Source organism: Argentina anserina, chromosome 3 (genome assembly GCF_933775445.1).
Source record: "Argentina anserina chromosome 3, drPotAnse1.1, whole genome shotgun sequence".
Taxonomy (NCBI): domain Eukaryota; kingdom Viridiplantae; phylum Streptophyta; class Magnoliopsida; order Rosales; family Rosaceae; genus Argentina; species Argentina anserina.
Window position 1 is genome coordinate 22857185 of NC_065874.1, and position 15074 is coordinate 22872258.

A 15074-nucleotide genomic window follows, 5' to 3' on the forward strand; every position below is an offset into this window, starting at 1 on the left:
GTGTTGTCTTTGTCCATTAACTCATCCTCATATTCACAAGGTGAAACTAGATCGAAATCTTCACTTTGGTCATAGCGATACATCCCATCAACACTAGACGCCTCCACCACTCGTCCTCCCTGCTAACTGCACATGAAACAAAATTTTGAAATAGGCTGGACAAGCACAATTGCACATGTGGCACATACTACCATATAGTCAGGGCCAACAGTAAACTAGGTGGAGCAGACACCAATAACGGGCAATTAACGGTGTGGTGGTGGATATCACCACAAATCTGACATCCTTTTCCTCCGATGACCAGATGAGTAGAAGAAGCACCTCCAGCAGCCTTTAGTTCTTTGGATTTGAAGCTTGTTTGTTTGCAGTTCCATTTTTAGATGCCAATAACAAATAAAATACAGAAGGATGATGCTGCCAAATGTACCGACCAATATTTGTCACACATAAACAAAAGCTCTTTTTTTTTAATCACTTCAAATAGAAACAGTACTACCTAGACCTTACCAATGGAAAAACTTCAAACCAATTTGTACAAAGAAGAGATCAGCTTTATTTTGTACAAATAACCAAGCCTTAATACCATATTTAACTGGAGGAGAAACAAACAAAAACAATGCCGCAACAAATGGTTTTGACAATCTTAAGTAACACAAGGACAACAACAATCTTGCATAACATTGTACTATGCAGTTCGAAAAAGATCACATATTTCAAACATAATATTAATTCTAGCAACGAATGAGAAAAAGAAATACTTTATCTCCCAGAAAAATGCATGTAGCAAGCTGTCAAGCTTGATAGTTGATTAAAAAATAATTAAGTATAAATAAACCTGTGTTTGATATTGATATCGAAGGGCAAGGGCTGCTAAAGATCCCCTATTGACAGCATGGATTCACTAGTAACTGGAGAAGGAAACTTAGACAACACCTAAATTTCATTCACAATGTAAACGAGATTCTTCAATAAATTAATTTATATGTGAGCAGATTTTGGCAAGTGACTTTATGAAAACCTTACCTTATCAAGGTTTGATTCGTAATCTATTATGCCAGCTGCATCCAGGTCACCACCAACTTCATAAATAAGGGTTTCCCCGTGCCAAATGAGTGGAGAGCTCATTCCAAGCTTGTTCTTAGCTACCTTTTCAAGTATGTCCCACAATTTTACATGTTTAGTATTGATCTCTAGTGATAGTGGTGCCTGCTCAAAGCCAATTACATAGCATAAGCACATGCCCATCTGACTTCAGATGAAGGGAAGAGACCAACAAAGATAGAACTCAGAAAAAAGCATTTTGCATACCTTCGAACATGCATAGCACTACTTGTTAGGTTCAAATGGTTTCACTGGCATGAGCAACATCTTTTTTTATGGATGTTCCAGACAATAAATCATCCTGTTTGACCGAATCAGGGTAGATCAAATGAGTTGCAAAACGAGTAAAATTAAAAGACTTTCACAACACAAACTTTTCTGGACTCATTTCAAAAACACACCATCTTCTAAAATTTGACACGTCTAAAATAGTTTTCTCCAATTCACACACACCAAACAAGCATCCAGATATTAAACAATGCAAGACTTGTTTTCGGAAAACTTGCAAGTGTAGAAATCATATTCCTTTAGACAAGAAAACGCTAAAATGAATTTAAACTTTAAAAGTGGATTCTATTAGTCCTAGGGTGATGTACACACCCTTTTTTGTCATCAACACACCCTATTCCACATAAAATGGTATTGATGACATCATCTTTTATAAGAATCATGTGAGAAAAGGTGTTAATAGAAAAAAATGGTGTGTTAATAACACCACCCTTAGTCATATACACATACCGAACCACGCAATAAATGCAAATGCCAGCGAAACAATACCAAATCACATGGATAACTTCTCAGTCCTTATGGGGTAGAAGAATCTTTTCCTTAACATGTACGTGAGCATGAACCCCATTGATCATCTCCTTGATGCCCAGAAATATGGTTTTAAGAGAGCATTTGCATAAGTGTGAGTGCGTTCAATGGTGTTCATATACTATATATAAGCAAAATTAAGAAATATATATATAGTCTATCTCTGCTGTGAATGTCTGCACGGTCCGCACCGTGCGGATTCGGCGATTTCGACGACCGGCAACGCTCAACGATGGCGCGGATGATGCCGCATATGCTCCTTTCTTCCCGGCATTCATTTCTATGCCGGCTGGAGCTGCAGCGCTGGCCCACGGTGACCGGAATATCAAAATTTCAAGTTTTTGTGTACTGTGAAACTCCGGCCGGCACAAACAGGAGCGCCAGGAGGGGGGAGCCGGCCCTCACCATCCGTGTCGTCGTTACGCGTCGTCGGTCGCCAAAATTGCCAAATCTGCACCGTGCGGACGGTGCACACATCTGCAACTGTGAATTTCTTTATATATGTCCTACAAACCACAAAAACACACTGATTGCTTGAATCTTTAGAAAAACTCAAACTATGTAGAGAAACTAAGGAACATACTTCTCAGCAATACTAAACACAATAATTGCATTTTGCTATTGTACACACCTATAATTTTTTGTGTCATTTTGTAGCACCTTGATTGTCTCAATGACAATCAACCCAACAATAATTGAATTTGTTGTTGCAATAGTAGGGACAATGTTACCAAGAATTTATTTAGCTTCAAGCAGAGAATGCAGTGGGATTCCAAAAGCTTTGGCCCTTATGTTTGCTACTGCAGTAACAAATACTACAACTAACTGATCATCTTTATAAAAGTCATGTTCCCAATCTCCTGCAGACCCAGATGACAACAACAAAAACTAATAAAAGAAGAAAGTTTGAATTCGGTATTCACCTGTGGAAAATAGATGATAGAGATATAATATCTTTATTTAACGGCCGAGAGATTAGGGAGGGCATCCCTACTATAAATGGGCTTTGGTTTATTGCAGTTCTTCCTTGTGTCCTCATTAGACAAAGCTACCTCAATATCATTGCCAAATATATGATCATATATTCTTCTTCCATACTGCTCAATGTCTTTATTGGAGGAGAACGTGCAGCTTGGAGGAGAACATGCATCAACATGCAACTTGGAGGAGAACATGCAGCAACATGCAGTCATGTGAGGCACAACAATGATGAAGATCAAACTTTCATAGCAGTAACATGCCTGTACTTAATTATCACAGAGAACATGGCAGTAACATGCCTGTACTTAATTATCACAGAGAACATGGTAGTAACATGCCTGCACATAATCATCACAGAGAACATGGCCATGGCTGTGTGAGGCACAACAGTTCGATCGATCATCTTCTATATATATATGAGCCACTGACTTAATTAGCTCAAGTGAACATAGGCATTGTCCTAATTCTTTCTTAACGTCTATCTTATTGAAAAGATCAATGAAGTTTATCTGTTTTAGTCATTGAAATTTGTATCTCTCAAGTTCTTATTCATTTCAGTTCATTTGATTCCATATTTCTTCATGGTATCAGAGCAGTGATCCTCATAGGACCTACTTCTGCTTCTTAAGATTCATCTTATTTCTCATATAATTTAAAGATGACTGGAGGAAATTCTTCTGGTCCTACTTCAGATTCATCCTCTTCTGGTTCTAACTCTGAATCTACAGATACAAACCTGCGTCTTACATCTACCTTGTTGAATGAGTTCAACTATATCTCCTGGTCTAATGCCATGACTCTTGCTATTGGAGGAAGAAAGATGATTGGTTTCATCAATGGCAAGATCAAGAAGCCTGCAGCTTCATCTCCAGATTATGATGCTTGGTTACCTCAAGATCAACTCATCAGAGCTTGGATGATTTAACTCCATGAAACCAAAGATGGTGCAGATCTTTCAATACTCGGACTCGGCACTGAGCATGTGAAATGCAATCAAGGGTTTGTATGGTGATCTAAACAACTTTGCTAGAGTTTTTCAAATCAAGAAGGAGCTTGCAGAGACTCAACAAGGTAATCTTACTTTCATTGAGCATCTTGGAAATCTTTCTGTGAAATGGAATGAGTTAGAAATCTAGAGACTTTTTACTACTGATCGTGCTACTCTTTTAAAGAGGATTGAGGAAGACAAAATTTTTGAGTTACTATCTAGTCTTGGCTCAGAATATGAAGATCTGAGAAGCCATGTTCTAATGTCATCAGAGCTGCCTACTTTTACAAATGTTTGCAACACAATTCAGAGAGAGGAGACTAGAAAGAAAGTAATGAATGTGGATTTAACTATTAGTCATGAGATAGAGAAGGTTGCTGAAATAAGAGCTTTTGCTAGTTCTAGTAGACCTTATAAAGGAAGACGGCCTGATCTCAAGTGCACTCATTGTGAGAAGATTGAGAGAGAAGGTATTAGTCACCTTAAAGAGATTTGCTGGATTCTTCACCCTGAGCTAAAAAACAAGTTTCATGATGCAAAGAGACAGTCTAAGCCTGTCTTCACTCCAAAGGCAAATCAAGTTTGCCTCTCAGCTGCAGAAGGGATGCCTAACTATACTGCAAACCCAATTACTCTCATTAATAAGTTTGCAGTATTTGTTCAGCAGAGGCAGGGGAATGTACAAGGTGGAGACACCACTGCAATGTTAGGGAAGGTTGCAGGCTACCTTGTTGAAGGTGATCTGGTTCAACAAGAAGAAATTTTAGGTATCATTTGTGTTATCTCAACTGCTTTGGATGTGTGCAAAGATAATGATTTTTGGATTGTAGATTCAGGTGCCTTTGATCACATGATTAATAATGCTACCAACTTGAGTGACTTACATGTTTTTGAAACACCTTCTCATGTGTCTGTTGCAAATGGTAAAAAGGTTCCAATTTTGGGAATAGGGAAGCTTAAGTTATTCTTGAGTCACATTCATTCTAATATTATGTTTGTTCCATCTTTTTCATTTAAACTCTTCTATGTTGGAAGAATTCCTCACTCATTAGATTGCCTTGCAATCTTCTCAACAACTAATATTGTCTTTCAGGATCGAGTATCAGGGAAGAAGATTGGTGAAAGATTCTATCTTAATGACCTTTACTACATTTCGTCTTCTTCGAGTCTTTCTCAAGGTCTTGTTGTAGAATTATCCTCTCAACATCTATGGCATTTACGTCTAGCTCATCCTTCAAGTCATGTTATGTCTTTTTTTTTTCCGAGTTTTAGTAAGCAATCTTATGAATGTGAAACATGCCACAAGTCTAAGTCTACAAGATTGTCATTTTCCAATTCTATGTCCAATGCATCTCAGCTTTTTGAATTAATACACTAGGATGTTTGGGGTCTTGCAAGAGTTGATTCATTTGATGGTTATAGATTCTATGTAACTTTCATTGATGATTTCACAAGAACAACCTTTGTTTATCTAATGAAGTATAAGAATGAAGTACAAAAATGTTTCCAAGATTTTCACAACCTTGTCAAACATTACTTTGCTTCTTCCATTTGCATTTTAAGATCAAATAATGACACTGAATATACATCCAAAGTTATGCAAAATTACTTAAGTGATCAAGGATTTTTTCATCAAACAAGTTGTGTGGGAACACCACAATAAAATGGTGTTTCCAAAAGGAAAAACAAAGATTTGTTGGAGAAGACAAGAGCTCTCATGTTGCAGGCAAATGTTCCAAAACGTTTTTGGTCTCAAGCAATCCAAATTGCTGCTTATATCATCAACATATTACCTAGTAGAGTCCTGGAATTCAAGTCAACATTTGAGGTTCTTAAAGGAAGAAAACTCAACATTGATCATTTGAGAATTTTTGGTTGTGTTTGTTATGTTCATATATTAGCACACAATCATGACAAACTAGACCTGAGAGCATCTAAATGTGTTTTTCTTGGTTACTCATCATCCTAAAAGGGGTATAAGTGTTATGATCCTTCATCCAGAAAGTTGATTGTTTCTCGAGATGTAAGGTTTGATGAGTCTCACTCTTTTTTTCAGTCCAAGGAAAATGATCTTAAGGGGGAGCTTTTGTTTGATATTGCTACACCAAGATCTATTATCAGTGAAGAACAACACAATGTTGATCATATTGCAGATGAGCAAAATGGAGAGGTTTATGATGAACAAAGTGGCCAGACCTCATCAAGTTATTCTTCTGATCACATGACTTTATCTAATCCCTCTCTTAGCCAGCATGATGTTGACAATACTGATCATAATGTAGATAAATATACTGGTGAAAGTAATGATGTAAGAGATCAAGAGCAATCTCAAAGAAGGTATCCTAGTCGGACTAGGAAACCTAATGTTAGACTTGAGGGTTTTGAAACGTATACTCCAAAGCATCCACTTGGGAATATTGCAACTCTTAACAAGGTAACTCACTCTCACTCTGTGTTTCTAAATCAATTTTGTGTTTTTAGAGAACCTAAATCCTTTGAAGAAGCAAATCAGTCACAAGTATGGAGAGATGCTATGCAAGAAGAGTTAAAAGCTTTAAATGATAATCAAACTTGGAGTCTTATTCAACTTCCAAAGGGTCACAAAGTTTTTGGAGCTCGATGAATATACAAGATCAAGTTTCACTCAGATGGCACTATTGAACGCTACAAGGTCAGATTGGTGGCGCGTGGATTCACTCAAACATTTGGAGTGGATTACAAGGAGACTTTTGCACCTGTGGCAAAGATGAATAATGTAAGAGTCTTACTTTTTGTAGCTATCAATAGTGGTTGGTCTCTTCATCAAATGGATGTCAAAAATGCTTTCTTACATGGAGATTTGGAGGAGGATGTTTACATGAGATTACCTCTAGGACATGATAGAGAATGAACTTGGTATTGTCTGGAAATTGCATAAAGCTATTTGGCTTGAACAATCCCCAAGAGCTTGGTATTCTAAGCTTGATTTGATCATTACTGGAGACAATCAGGATGAGATTCTGTCTCTTAAATCAACTCTGCATTCCACATTTGCCATTAAAGATCTTGATTCTCTAAGGTAATTTCTTGGAATAGAGATGGATCATTCATCTTCTGGACTGTTTCTAAACCAAAGGAAGTATGTTGTGGATCTTTTGGAAGAAGCTAATATGCAGGACAGTAGCATTGCTCAGTCTCTACTTCCTAGCAACTTGAAACTTGATGATCTAGGAGAAGCTTTAATTGACATTTCTGTGTATCAAAGACTTGTTAGGAAGCTTATTTGTCTTACCATTACTCGTTCTGACATTTCTTATGTTGTTAGTTTGGTCAGCCAGTTCATGCATGCTACCACATCCACTCACTTGTAGTTTGTTAAACGACTTTTGAGATATTTGAAAGGAACTGTCACTAAAGGCATTTATATGCAAAAGAATGGTCATTTCATTAAAGGCGGGGCGAACATGACCTATTCTCTTAAGGCGGGAAAGCTTAATAGGAACGACATCAAGTGCAGTCCAAGGTCCTTCAAACTACGTACATTCGATCTTATGATCAATTGGCAGATATTTTCACAAAATTTTTGTCTACAACCCAATTTAATCGTCTGCTTGCCAAGCTTGGATCAAGAGACTCCCCCGATCCAGCTTGAGGGGGAGTACTAGAGGAGAACGTGCAGCTTGAGGGAGAACATGCAGCCATGTGAGGCACAACAATGATGAAGATCAAACTTTCATAGCAGTAACATGCCTGCACATAATCATCACAGAGAACATGGCCATGGTTGTGTGAGGCACAACAGTTCGATCGATCATCTGTTATATATATATATATATATATATATATATATATATATATATATATATGAGCCACTGACTTAATTAACTCAAGTGAACATAGGCATTGTCCTAATTCTTTCTTCACGTCTATCTTATTGAAAAGATCAATGAAGTTATCTGTTTTAGTCATTGAAATTTGTATCTCTCAAGTTCTTGTTTATTTCAGTTCATTTGATTCCATATTTCTTCAGTCTTCATCTTTCCTATGATCAAAAACATCTTCTGCCTATTTTAATGAGCTAGCACCATCACTGGAATGGTCATTCAAATCATTGGCCTGACTCATGTTCCCAAACAACCTTGCAAAGACAAGCTCCTTCGCCCATACAATGCAGTGAATAAACTCTAAATTCAAATATTAGAATCCATTAAATAGGGACACCTGGAAATAATGGATTTCGTGGCAAATAACCATCCCTCCAAACAGTAATAAATATTCTCTACATGTTGGGTGCTAAATCCAGCTTGAACAAAGTATTTTTGTTTTAAGGGCCCATTCCCAATAAATTTTTTGTCTCTCATGTACATGAATATCTTTCTTAGAGTACATTTGAAAGTTTATTTCATAGGATGTACATAACTTCACTATCAAGAAAAATTATGATATTTAATACAACGGGTGCTAATAGAGACTCATAGACAAAGAAGAAAAAGAACATAAGCAAACTTAAAAACTTAGCATCAAGAAAAAAAACCAAGTCTCAATACCTTTGAATGAGTACTGGTTATGGTGCAGACATGGTATTTTTGGAAGAAGGTATATGTTGGCATTCATAGCATTCTATTTTGCCTTTCACATATACGGTCACTTGCTTCCAGAGTCAATAGTTTAAAAGGATTGAAATAATATATCAAGGTGCACTATAAAAATTGCATCCCCCCTCCTCTTATAAAACACATGCCTGGACAAATAGAGCAATCAAAGTAGTGAAACTTCAACACTGGTCAAACAAATTACGTTATTTCCACTCAAAGGACTAACATAAAGAATGAGAGATAAAAAAAATAGAACATGTGGTTCATCCATTTGGCTGGAGGATGGCTAAGAAGATGATGATGGCATAGTGTTGGTTGATGTGAGTCTATAAAGTGAATAAACTGGACATATAATCTTCAATGTCATAGCATCCTATCATTAGAGATACTACTGTGATCCTTAGCTCATGAACTTCAGAAAAAGAGATGAATACGTTTGATTGAGAAAAAGTAGTTGACTGCATAAACTCTGGTCAAAGAGATCTTTATTAAATAATTCAATACACAACTCTCAAGAAACTCTCCAGTATAAGACTTGACATAACAACTAAGTATAAAGCAAAAAAGTTTTAAAACTTTTTTTGAAAAATAAAAGCAGACAAACAACATCTTAACCATTACATAGTGAAAAGTACCAAGCTATTTTGATTAATAAGGTTTTGCAAATCAATTTTAAAGAAATAAATCACCTATCCAAGGAACCCAGCAGTCCAACTTTGGATTAAAGGAACATCAAATTTCCAGCACATGCGTATCACATATAGCCTGGTATCTTAATTGTCAAGTCCATTCAAAACAAGGTTAAATTGTGAAAAGAAGTATGCATCAAAAAGATGGTCCTTACCATCTCCACTGTATGAAGTAATGGTTATGTGAATTTCAAGACAACACGCCAAACAATCTATCAAAAATATTCAAATGAATTTTGAATCCGCATAGAATAAATAGAAACAAACAATATCATAGGACTAGTTATAGTGGCCTTGTATTTCCCAACAACTGATTGTCGAAAGAAGAATTGTCTATTGATGTCACTGGGTCTTCTATAGTGTCCATATCAATCTACAATTCAACATACTCGATCTTACTTAGCAAACAGTAGATTATGAAAATGAAATTCATAAGGGAAATGAAAAGAGGGAAACAAACAATATAAATGTTTTGGCATTCGGTGTTGGATCATAATTCTCATATATTCTAGTGCTCTAAAACATGAAATTTACTTATTCTATGTGCTTAATTTAATTTAGACAAATTCATTTCTATGTTTTGTAGAATATCTTAACAAGAAGAGAAAAAGTCCTAGCAATTTTCTGAGCACCACCACTTTTAGCGGCACTATTATGGCTGAGCACCACCACTTTTGGTGGTGCCATGCATTTTCCGGTTAATTTCACATTGTTCTATCACGACTAGATCTTATCTTTTTAATTGGGATTTAACTACATCACTTTTCTCTCTTTCTCACAAAAATCATGAGTCTCTATTGTCTAAAAATCCACACTTATATTTCATGTAAAAATCTAATTTAATTTTGAGTATAATCATCACCTCTAGGTCCATCATTATCTAGCCATCCACCCACTTCTTCCATGATCACCCACTTCTTTATCACCCACTTCCTCATTTATCATCTACTTCCTCCTTTATCACATACTTCATTCTTTATCACATACTTCATTCTTTATCACCCACTTCCTTCTTTATCACCAACTTCTTCCATGACCATCTACTTATTCCATAACCAACCACCCCACTCACTACACCATTATCTCTCACTTTTATCTACTTTTTCCACCACCATCCTCCTCTACAAAAACCTCCAATACCACCACCACCAAAAGAGAAAGAGAAGAAAATGGAGAAAGACAAAGAAGTTTTTCATCTACCCATTTTATTCTAAAAACACCAAGTTTCATCACCTCATCATCCACTATTTTTCATACACCATCATCAAGCAAGGAGAAAGAAGAGGAGTCTAGCATCATTTGAGGATCTCCATCACCACAACCTTTATCACCACCATGTCAAGACCTCTATGAGTTCATCCACATCATCTTCAACTTGAGATTCACTAGTCATCTCTCTACTCTCTCTTTATTTTGATGTTCATAAACATGTTGAAGCTTGTGTATTTGGTTATGAGTGAGTAGTTAATTTGTTGGGGCTAGGGTGAAAGCCCTAGCTAATCTTGTATGACATTGATATAAATATTGTGTTTGATGAACTTTTTATTATCACTCTAATATGCTAGTTCAAATGTTGAACATTCATGCTTAAACTTAATCGACTTGTGTATGATTGTTTGCCATGACATGATAAATGATTAATGCTTGATTAATCTTAGTTGTTTGAAGCATGATAGCATATCATATGTGCATGTTATAATTGTGAACTACAATCACTTAGAGATAAGCATGGTTGGTTTTCATGATTTCTTCATCTCCAAACTTTATGCACTTATGGTAATGCATTTGATACTTAACCGGATTCATATGCATGAGTTGAGTAGTTAAGTACTACACGCGAGAGGGGTTGCTTGATACCAACAAAGACAATTGTCCCTTGTCATACCCGAGAGGGATACAAGGAGAGAAATTGGCTAGTTAGAGTGTCATCATTCAGTTTAGTAGCATCATTGTTCACAAGAGAAGCTAGAGGTGGAAACCTTAAGTCCTAACTTCCATCCATTTCATCACATCTCGTTTACATTTTAAGTGGTCATTTAGGTTTTAGAAGTAACTCCACATCTGAAACAAATTTAAATCCCTACACCATCTTGCATATATCCACCATGAATTTGAGTTTACTTGTGAGCCTTGATTTATGACTTGTACATTTGCATATTCTTCTAGCATCCCTTAGGTTATCCTAGCTAGAGAGAGTTTTTCCAATCCCTTGGGTACGACATCCCCTACTCACAATCCCACTACACTATAACTTGACCCTTATACTTGAGGGTGGCCTTTGAGTCGACTCTAAACCAGCATTCTAAACATAAAATCCAGTCCCTGGTTCAATTACACCAAATTGGTCCCAAACACTACTCCCATTCCAAAATCATAGTCTTCAAACGTGTTATTCATGCATTGGAATTCTCGAACTACGAGTGACTTGATGCCTCTCTTAAGATACGTAGGCAACCCATTCAAATTTCCGAGTGCAGCCGCAAAAACAAACAAACACACATCCCACATATTTGGTTTCTTCATAAATGAAATCAAATGACATTTTCCTACAAATAAGATATTGTAATTAAGGGACACATTCTCTCTTGAATGGGTCGAATCCGAAATAATTAAAACTCTATTCACCATATGAATACGAGTGAAATTATATTGAGTGACATTTTCGCTCACTACGTGCACAATTTTAGTCAACAGACACAAAGCAGATATAAATCAAGTACTAAAAGAGTGTTATTCTTGCTAATATAAGTAGCCTAGTTCTTACTCTACCATAAGCAGTGAAGAAGGGCCGCCTTTCTAGCAACGCTAAAAATAATATGCACAAATCTTCCTAAGATGCAATAGTTTCGCAAAGTAAAAGTATTTTGAGGATGTCACCACTCTAATAGACGGCAGCTAAGGTGAAATTGATATTATCTATTTAATTTCAGAAGTTTAATATTTTATCTTAGTTCTAGACGATGCAAATACAAAGACCAAGCCAATGTTTTCGAATACAGAAGAGAGAGAGACGACCAAGCAAATGTTAGCTTTGTGTGCTGCCACTATTTTCCGCAACCCCCCTTTATTTTATGATTTTATCCTAATTTAATTTACGAGTCAGCCAAACTGAGATGGCCTTAAAACCCCCCGAAAAAGGAAAGACGACTCCCTCTCTCTCTCTCTCTCTCTCTCTCTACTTGGTGACGGCTCTGAGATCTCGTCTGCCTCTTCAACTCTCACTGCCTCGTCAACCATTCACCTCATTGCTTCTCTTCTTGAATCAACCCCCATTCCACCCGTTGCTCTACAGGTACCCTTGATTCTTCTTCTTCTTCTTCATCTTTCTATTTTCAACTGTAAACGAAATCTCCATTATCTATGCTTCGAGTCCATCTGCTGCTGCATTTCTTTCGATTCTTGATGGTAATTCTCGTTTCTTCCATCTTTTTATTTGTGATTTGGAGTGCATTACTTTGATTAGTTTGAAAAATTGTTGGGTTGTTTTGTGTATAAACATGAAAATTTTGAGATTGGATCTTCTAGCTAAATTAGTCAATGCTCTACCCCATTTCTCACTTCTCTTGAAAATTCATCCTGGTTTATATCTTACTCGGAATATCTGTTTGTGTATTTCGATGTGCTGTTCCCGCAGTTTTGTTGTTGTCTTCTCTTGTTTCAAGCTGTCATCTTGTTCAACGGTGTAGTTGTTCTTGTTATATCATATACACTGCTGGATACTTGATATAGTGAAGGTTGTTTTGAACTAAACTAAACTCTACATTTACTTTACTTCTTTTTGTTTATAGATTTCATCAGCTTATCGCCACATTTGATATGTAATGCTAGTGAAGCTGCTGCACTTCGTCTCCAAAACACTTTTTAGGTGAAAAGTGAGCTCTCGAGAGTATTCATCTGAACACATTATCCGTAGTTGCTGCAGCTAATGAGAGTAAGGTAGTTGTTGAACTTTTGTGCGGAAAACTGAAAAGATTGGTGACAATTTGGCGATGTAAATACCCATAGATGTCACAAGAGGAGAAGTATGACGATGGTGAAATTTCCTAAGCGCTACTTGATCGTCATATTGACCTTTTTCTGTACCTCTGTTTGCTACATAGAACGGGTGGGTTTTTCGATTGCATATACAGTTGCTGCTGATGCTGCGGGGGTAAACCAGTCGAGTAAAGGCACAATTCTTTCGACATTCTATTATGGTTATGCTCTGTCACAAGTGCCTGGAGGTTGGGCAGCTCAGAAGATTGGGGGAAGGAAGGTTCTTCTTCTTTCTTTTGTGTTATGGTCAGCTACGTGTGCGTTAGTGCCCCTAGACCCCAATCGAGTCTTTGTCTTAGTGTTGGCTCGGCTGCTTGTGGGTGTTGCACAAGGTTTCATTTTCCCCTCAATTCACACAGTTCTTGCTCAGTGGGTTCCACCTCATGAAAGATCTAGATCTGTTTCTCTGACTACGTCTGGTATGTACCTAGGAGCAGCTGCAGGAATGCTTCTCATTCCAAGCATTGTAAAGTACAGAGGCCCCCAATCTGTATTTCTTGTGGAGGCAGCATTAGGTGGCTTGTGGTCTTTGCTGTGGTTCAAATATGCCAGTGATCCACCCTCCTCTCAACATCCAAAAGCAACAGCTGCTGGTTTTGGGGAATCTTTGTTGCCGATCGGTAGAAACCAAAAGTTGAAAGTAGAGAATGGAGGAAGTATCACTAGGACTGCCGAAATCCCATGGAAGAAAATTTTACTCAGTTTGCCAGTGTGGGCAATCGTGGTTAATAATTTCACGTTCCATTATGCTTTATATGTGTTGATGAACTGGCTGCCAACATACTTTGAGTTAGGCCTCCAGCTTAGCCTTCAGGAAATGGGTTCTTCTAAGATGTTGCCGTATTTCAACATGTTTATATTCTCAAATATAGGTGGGTGGGTAGCTGACCACTTAGTCACCAAGAGAATACTCTCTGTTACTTATACTCGCAAGTTCTTGAACACCGTTGGTTTCATAGTTGCTTCTCTTGCATTGATGGCAATTCCCATCTTCCGAACTTCTGATGGGGCTGTCTTTTGTTCATCGGTGGCTCTTGGTTTTTTGGCACTTGGGAGGGCTGGCTTTGCAGTAAATCACTTGGATATTGCCCCGAGATATGCAGGTATTGTAATGGGAGTCTCAAACACTGCTGGTACCTTAGCTGGCATTATTGGAGTTGATCTAACTGGCAAGCTTCTTGAAGCTGCAAGAACTGCTGATTCGAGTCTTTCAAGTCCAGAGAGCTGGAGACTGGTGTTTTTAATTCCGGGTCTGCTCTGCATTTTCAGTTCTTGTGTATTTTTACTATTCTCAACAGGGGAGAGAATTTTTGAGTGAGTTAGGCAAGCCTTATCGCAAATCTCTCTTCTAGCTCCTCGACAGTATTTGGATGATGAATTGACGATTGTTTGTTATTTGGATGTTAAATTTACAGTCAGTGCAGTGAGCTTGCTGATTTAGTGTAGGCATATAATGGGAAAGCATATGAACTTTTGTAATAGTCAGCTATACTTGGTGATGAGGTTACATGATTTACATCGCATGCTATTCACTCCTTTCAGCATGTAATTCATTTTACTGCTATTGTTTAAGCCCGACTGTCTGAGGGTTTTATTAGGAATCGTTATCAGTTGATCAGTTGCACCAACTGAGAGAGATCTGTTATATTACTGTATGTTTCTCCAAGAGAAAGAAATAAGGTTTCTAATTTTGCAGTTGTCTTTTGTAGTTAGAAACAATGCCGCTTTTGCATTTTCATCTGCCTTTCACTCTCGCTTACTTTATAAATTTGAACGCCTGTAACATTGAGACCAAAGAATGTAGATTATACACCTATAATTCTTCTATATTCGCTGGCAAATTCCAATGCCCATATATTCACATTATAACATTATGAACTCATAGCCATT

The 15074-nt window shown here is 37.2% G+C and overlaps 1 protein-coding gene and 1 pseudogene across 2 annotated transcripts; one reads left to right on the plus strand and one right to left on the minus strand.

The window, feature by feature from the left end:
- Positions 1 to 46: 46 nt before the first annotated feature.
- Positions 47 to 12386, minus strand: LOC126787267 (SUMO-activating enzyme subunit 2-like; annotated as a pseudogene).
- On the plus strand, positions 12315 to 14874 carry LOC126786810 (probable anion transporter 5). 2 transcript variants are annotated; one of them, XM_050512741.1, is made up of 2 exons: positions 12315 to 12441; positions 12938 to 14874. In XM_050512741.1, the coding sequence occupies exon 2, from the start codon at positions 13174 to 13176 to the stop codon at positions 14500 to 14502; it is 1329 nt and encodes a 442-aa protein (XP_050368698.1). In that variant the 5' UTR covers positions 12315 to 12441; positions 12938 to 13173; the 3' UTR covers positions 14503 to 14874. The 2 variants fall into 2 exon arrangements, with proteins under 2 accessions (XP_050368698.1, XP_050368697.1); XM_050512740.1 differs by lacking the exon at positions 12315 to 12441 and adding an exon at positions 12458 to 12554.
- Positions 14875 to 15074: the final 200 nt, after the last annotated feature.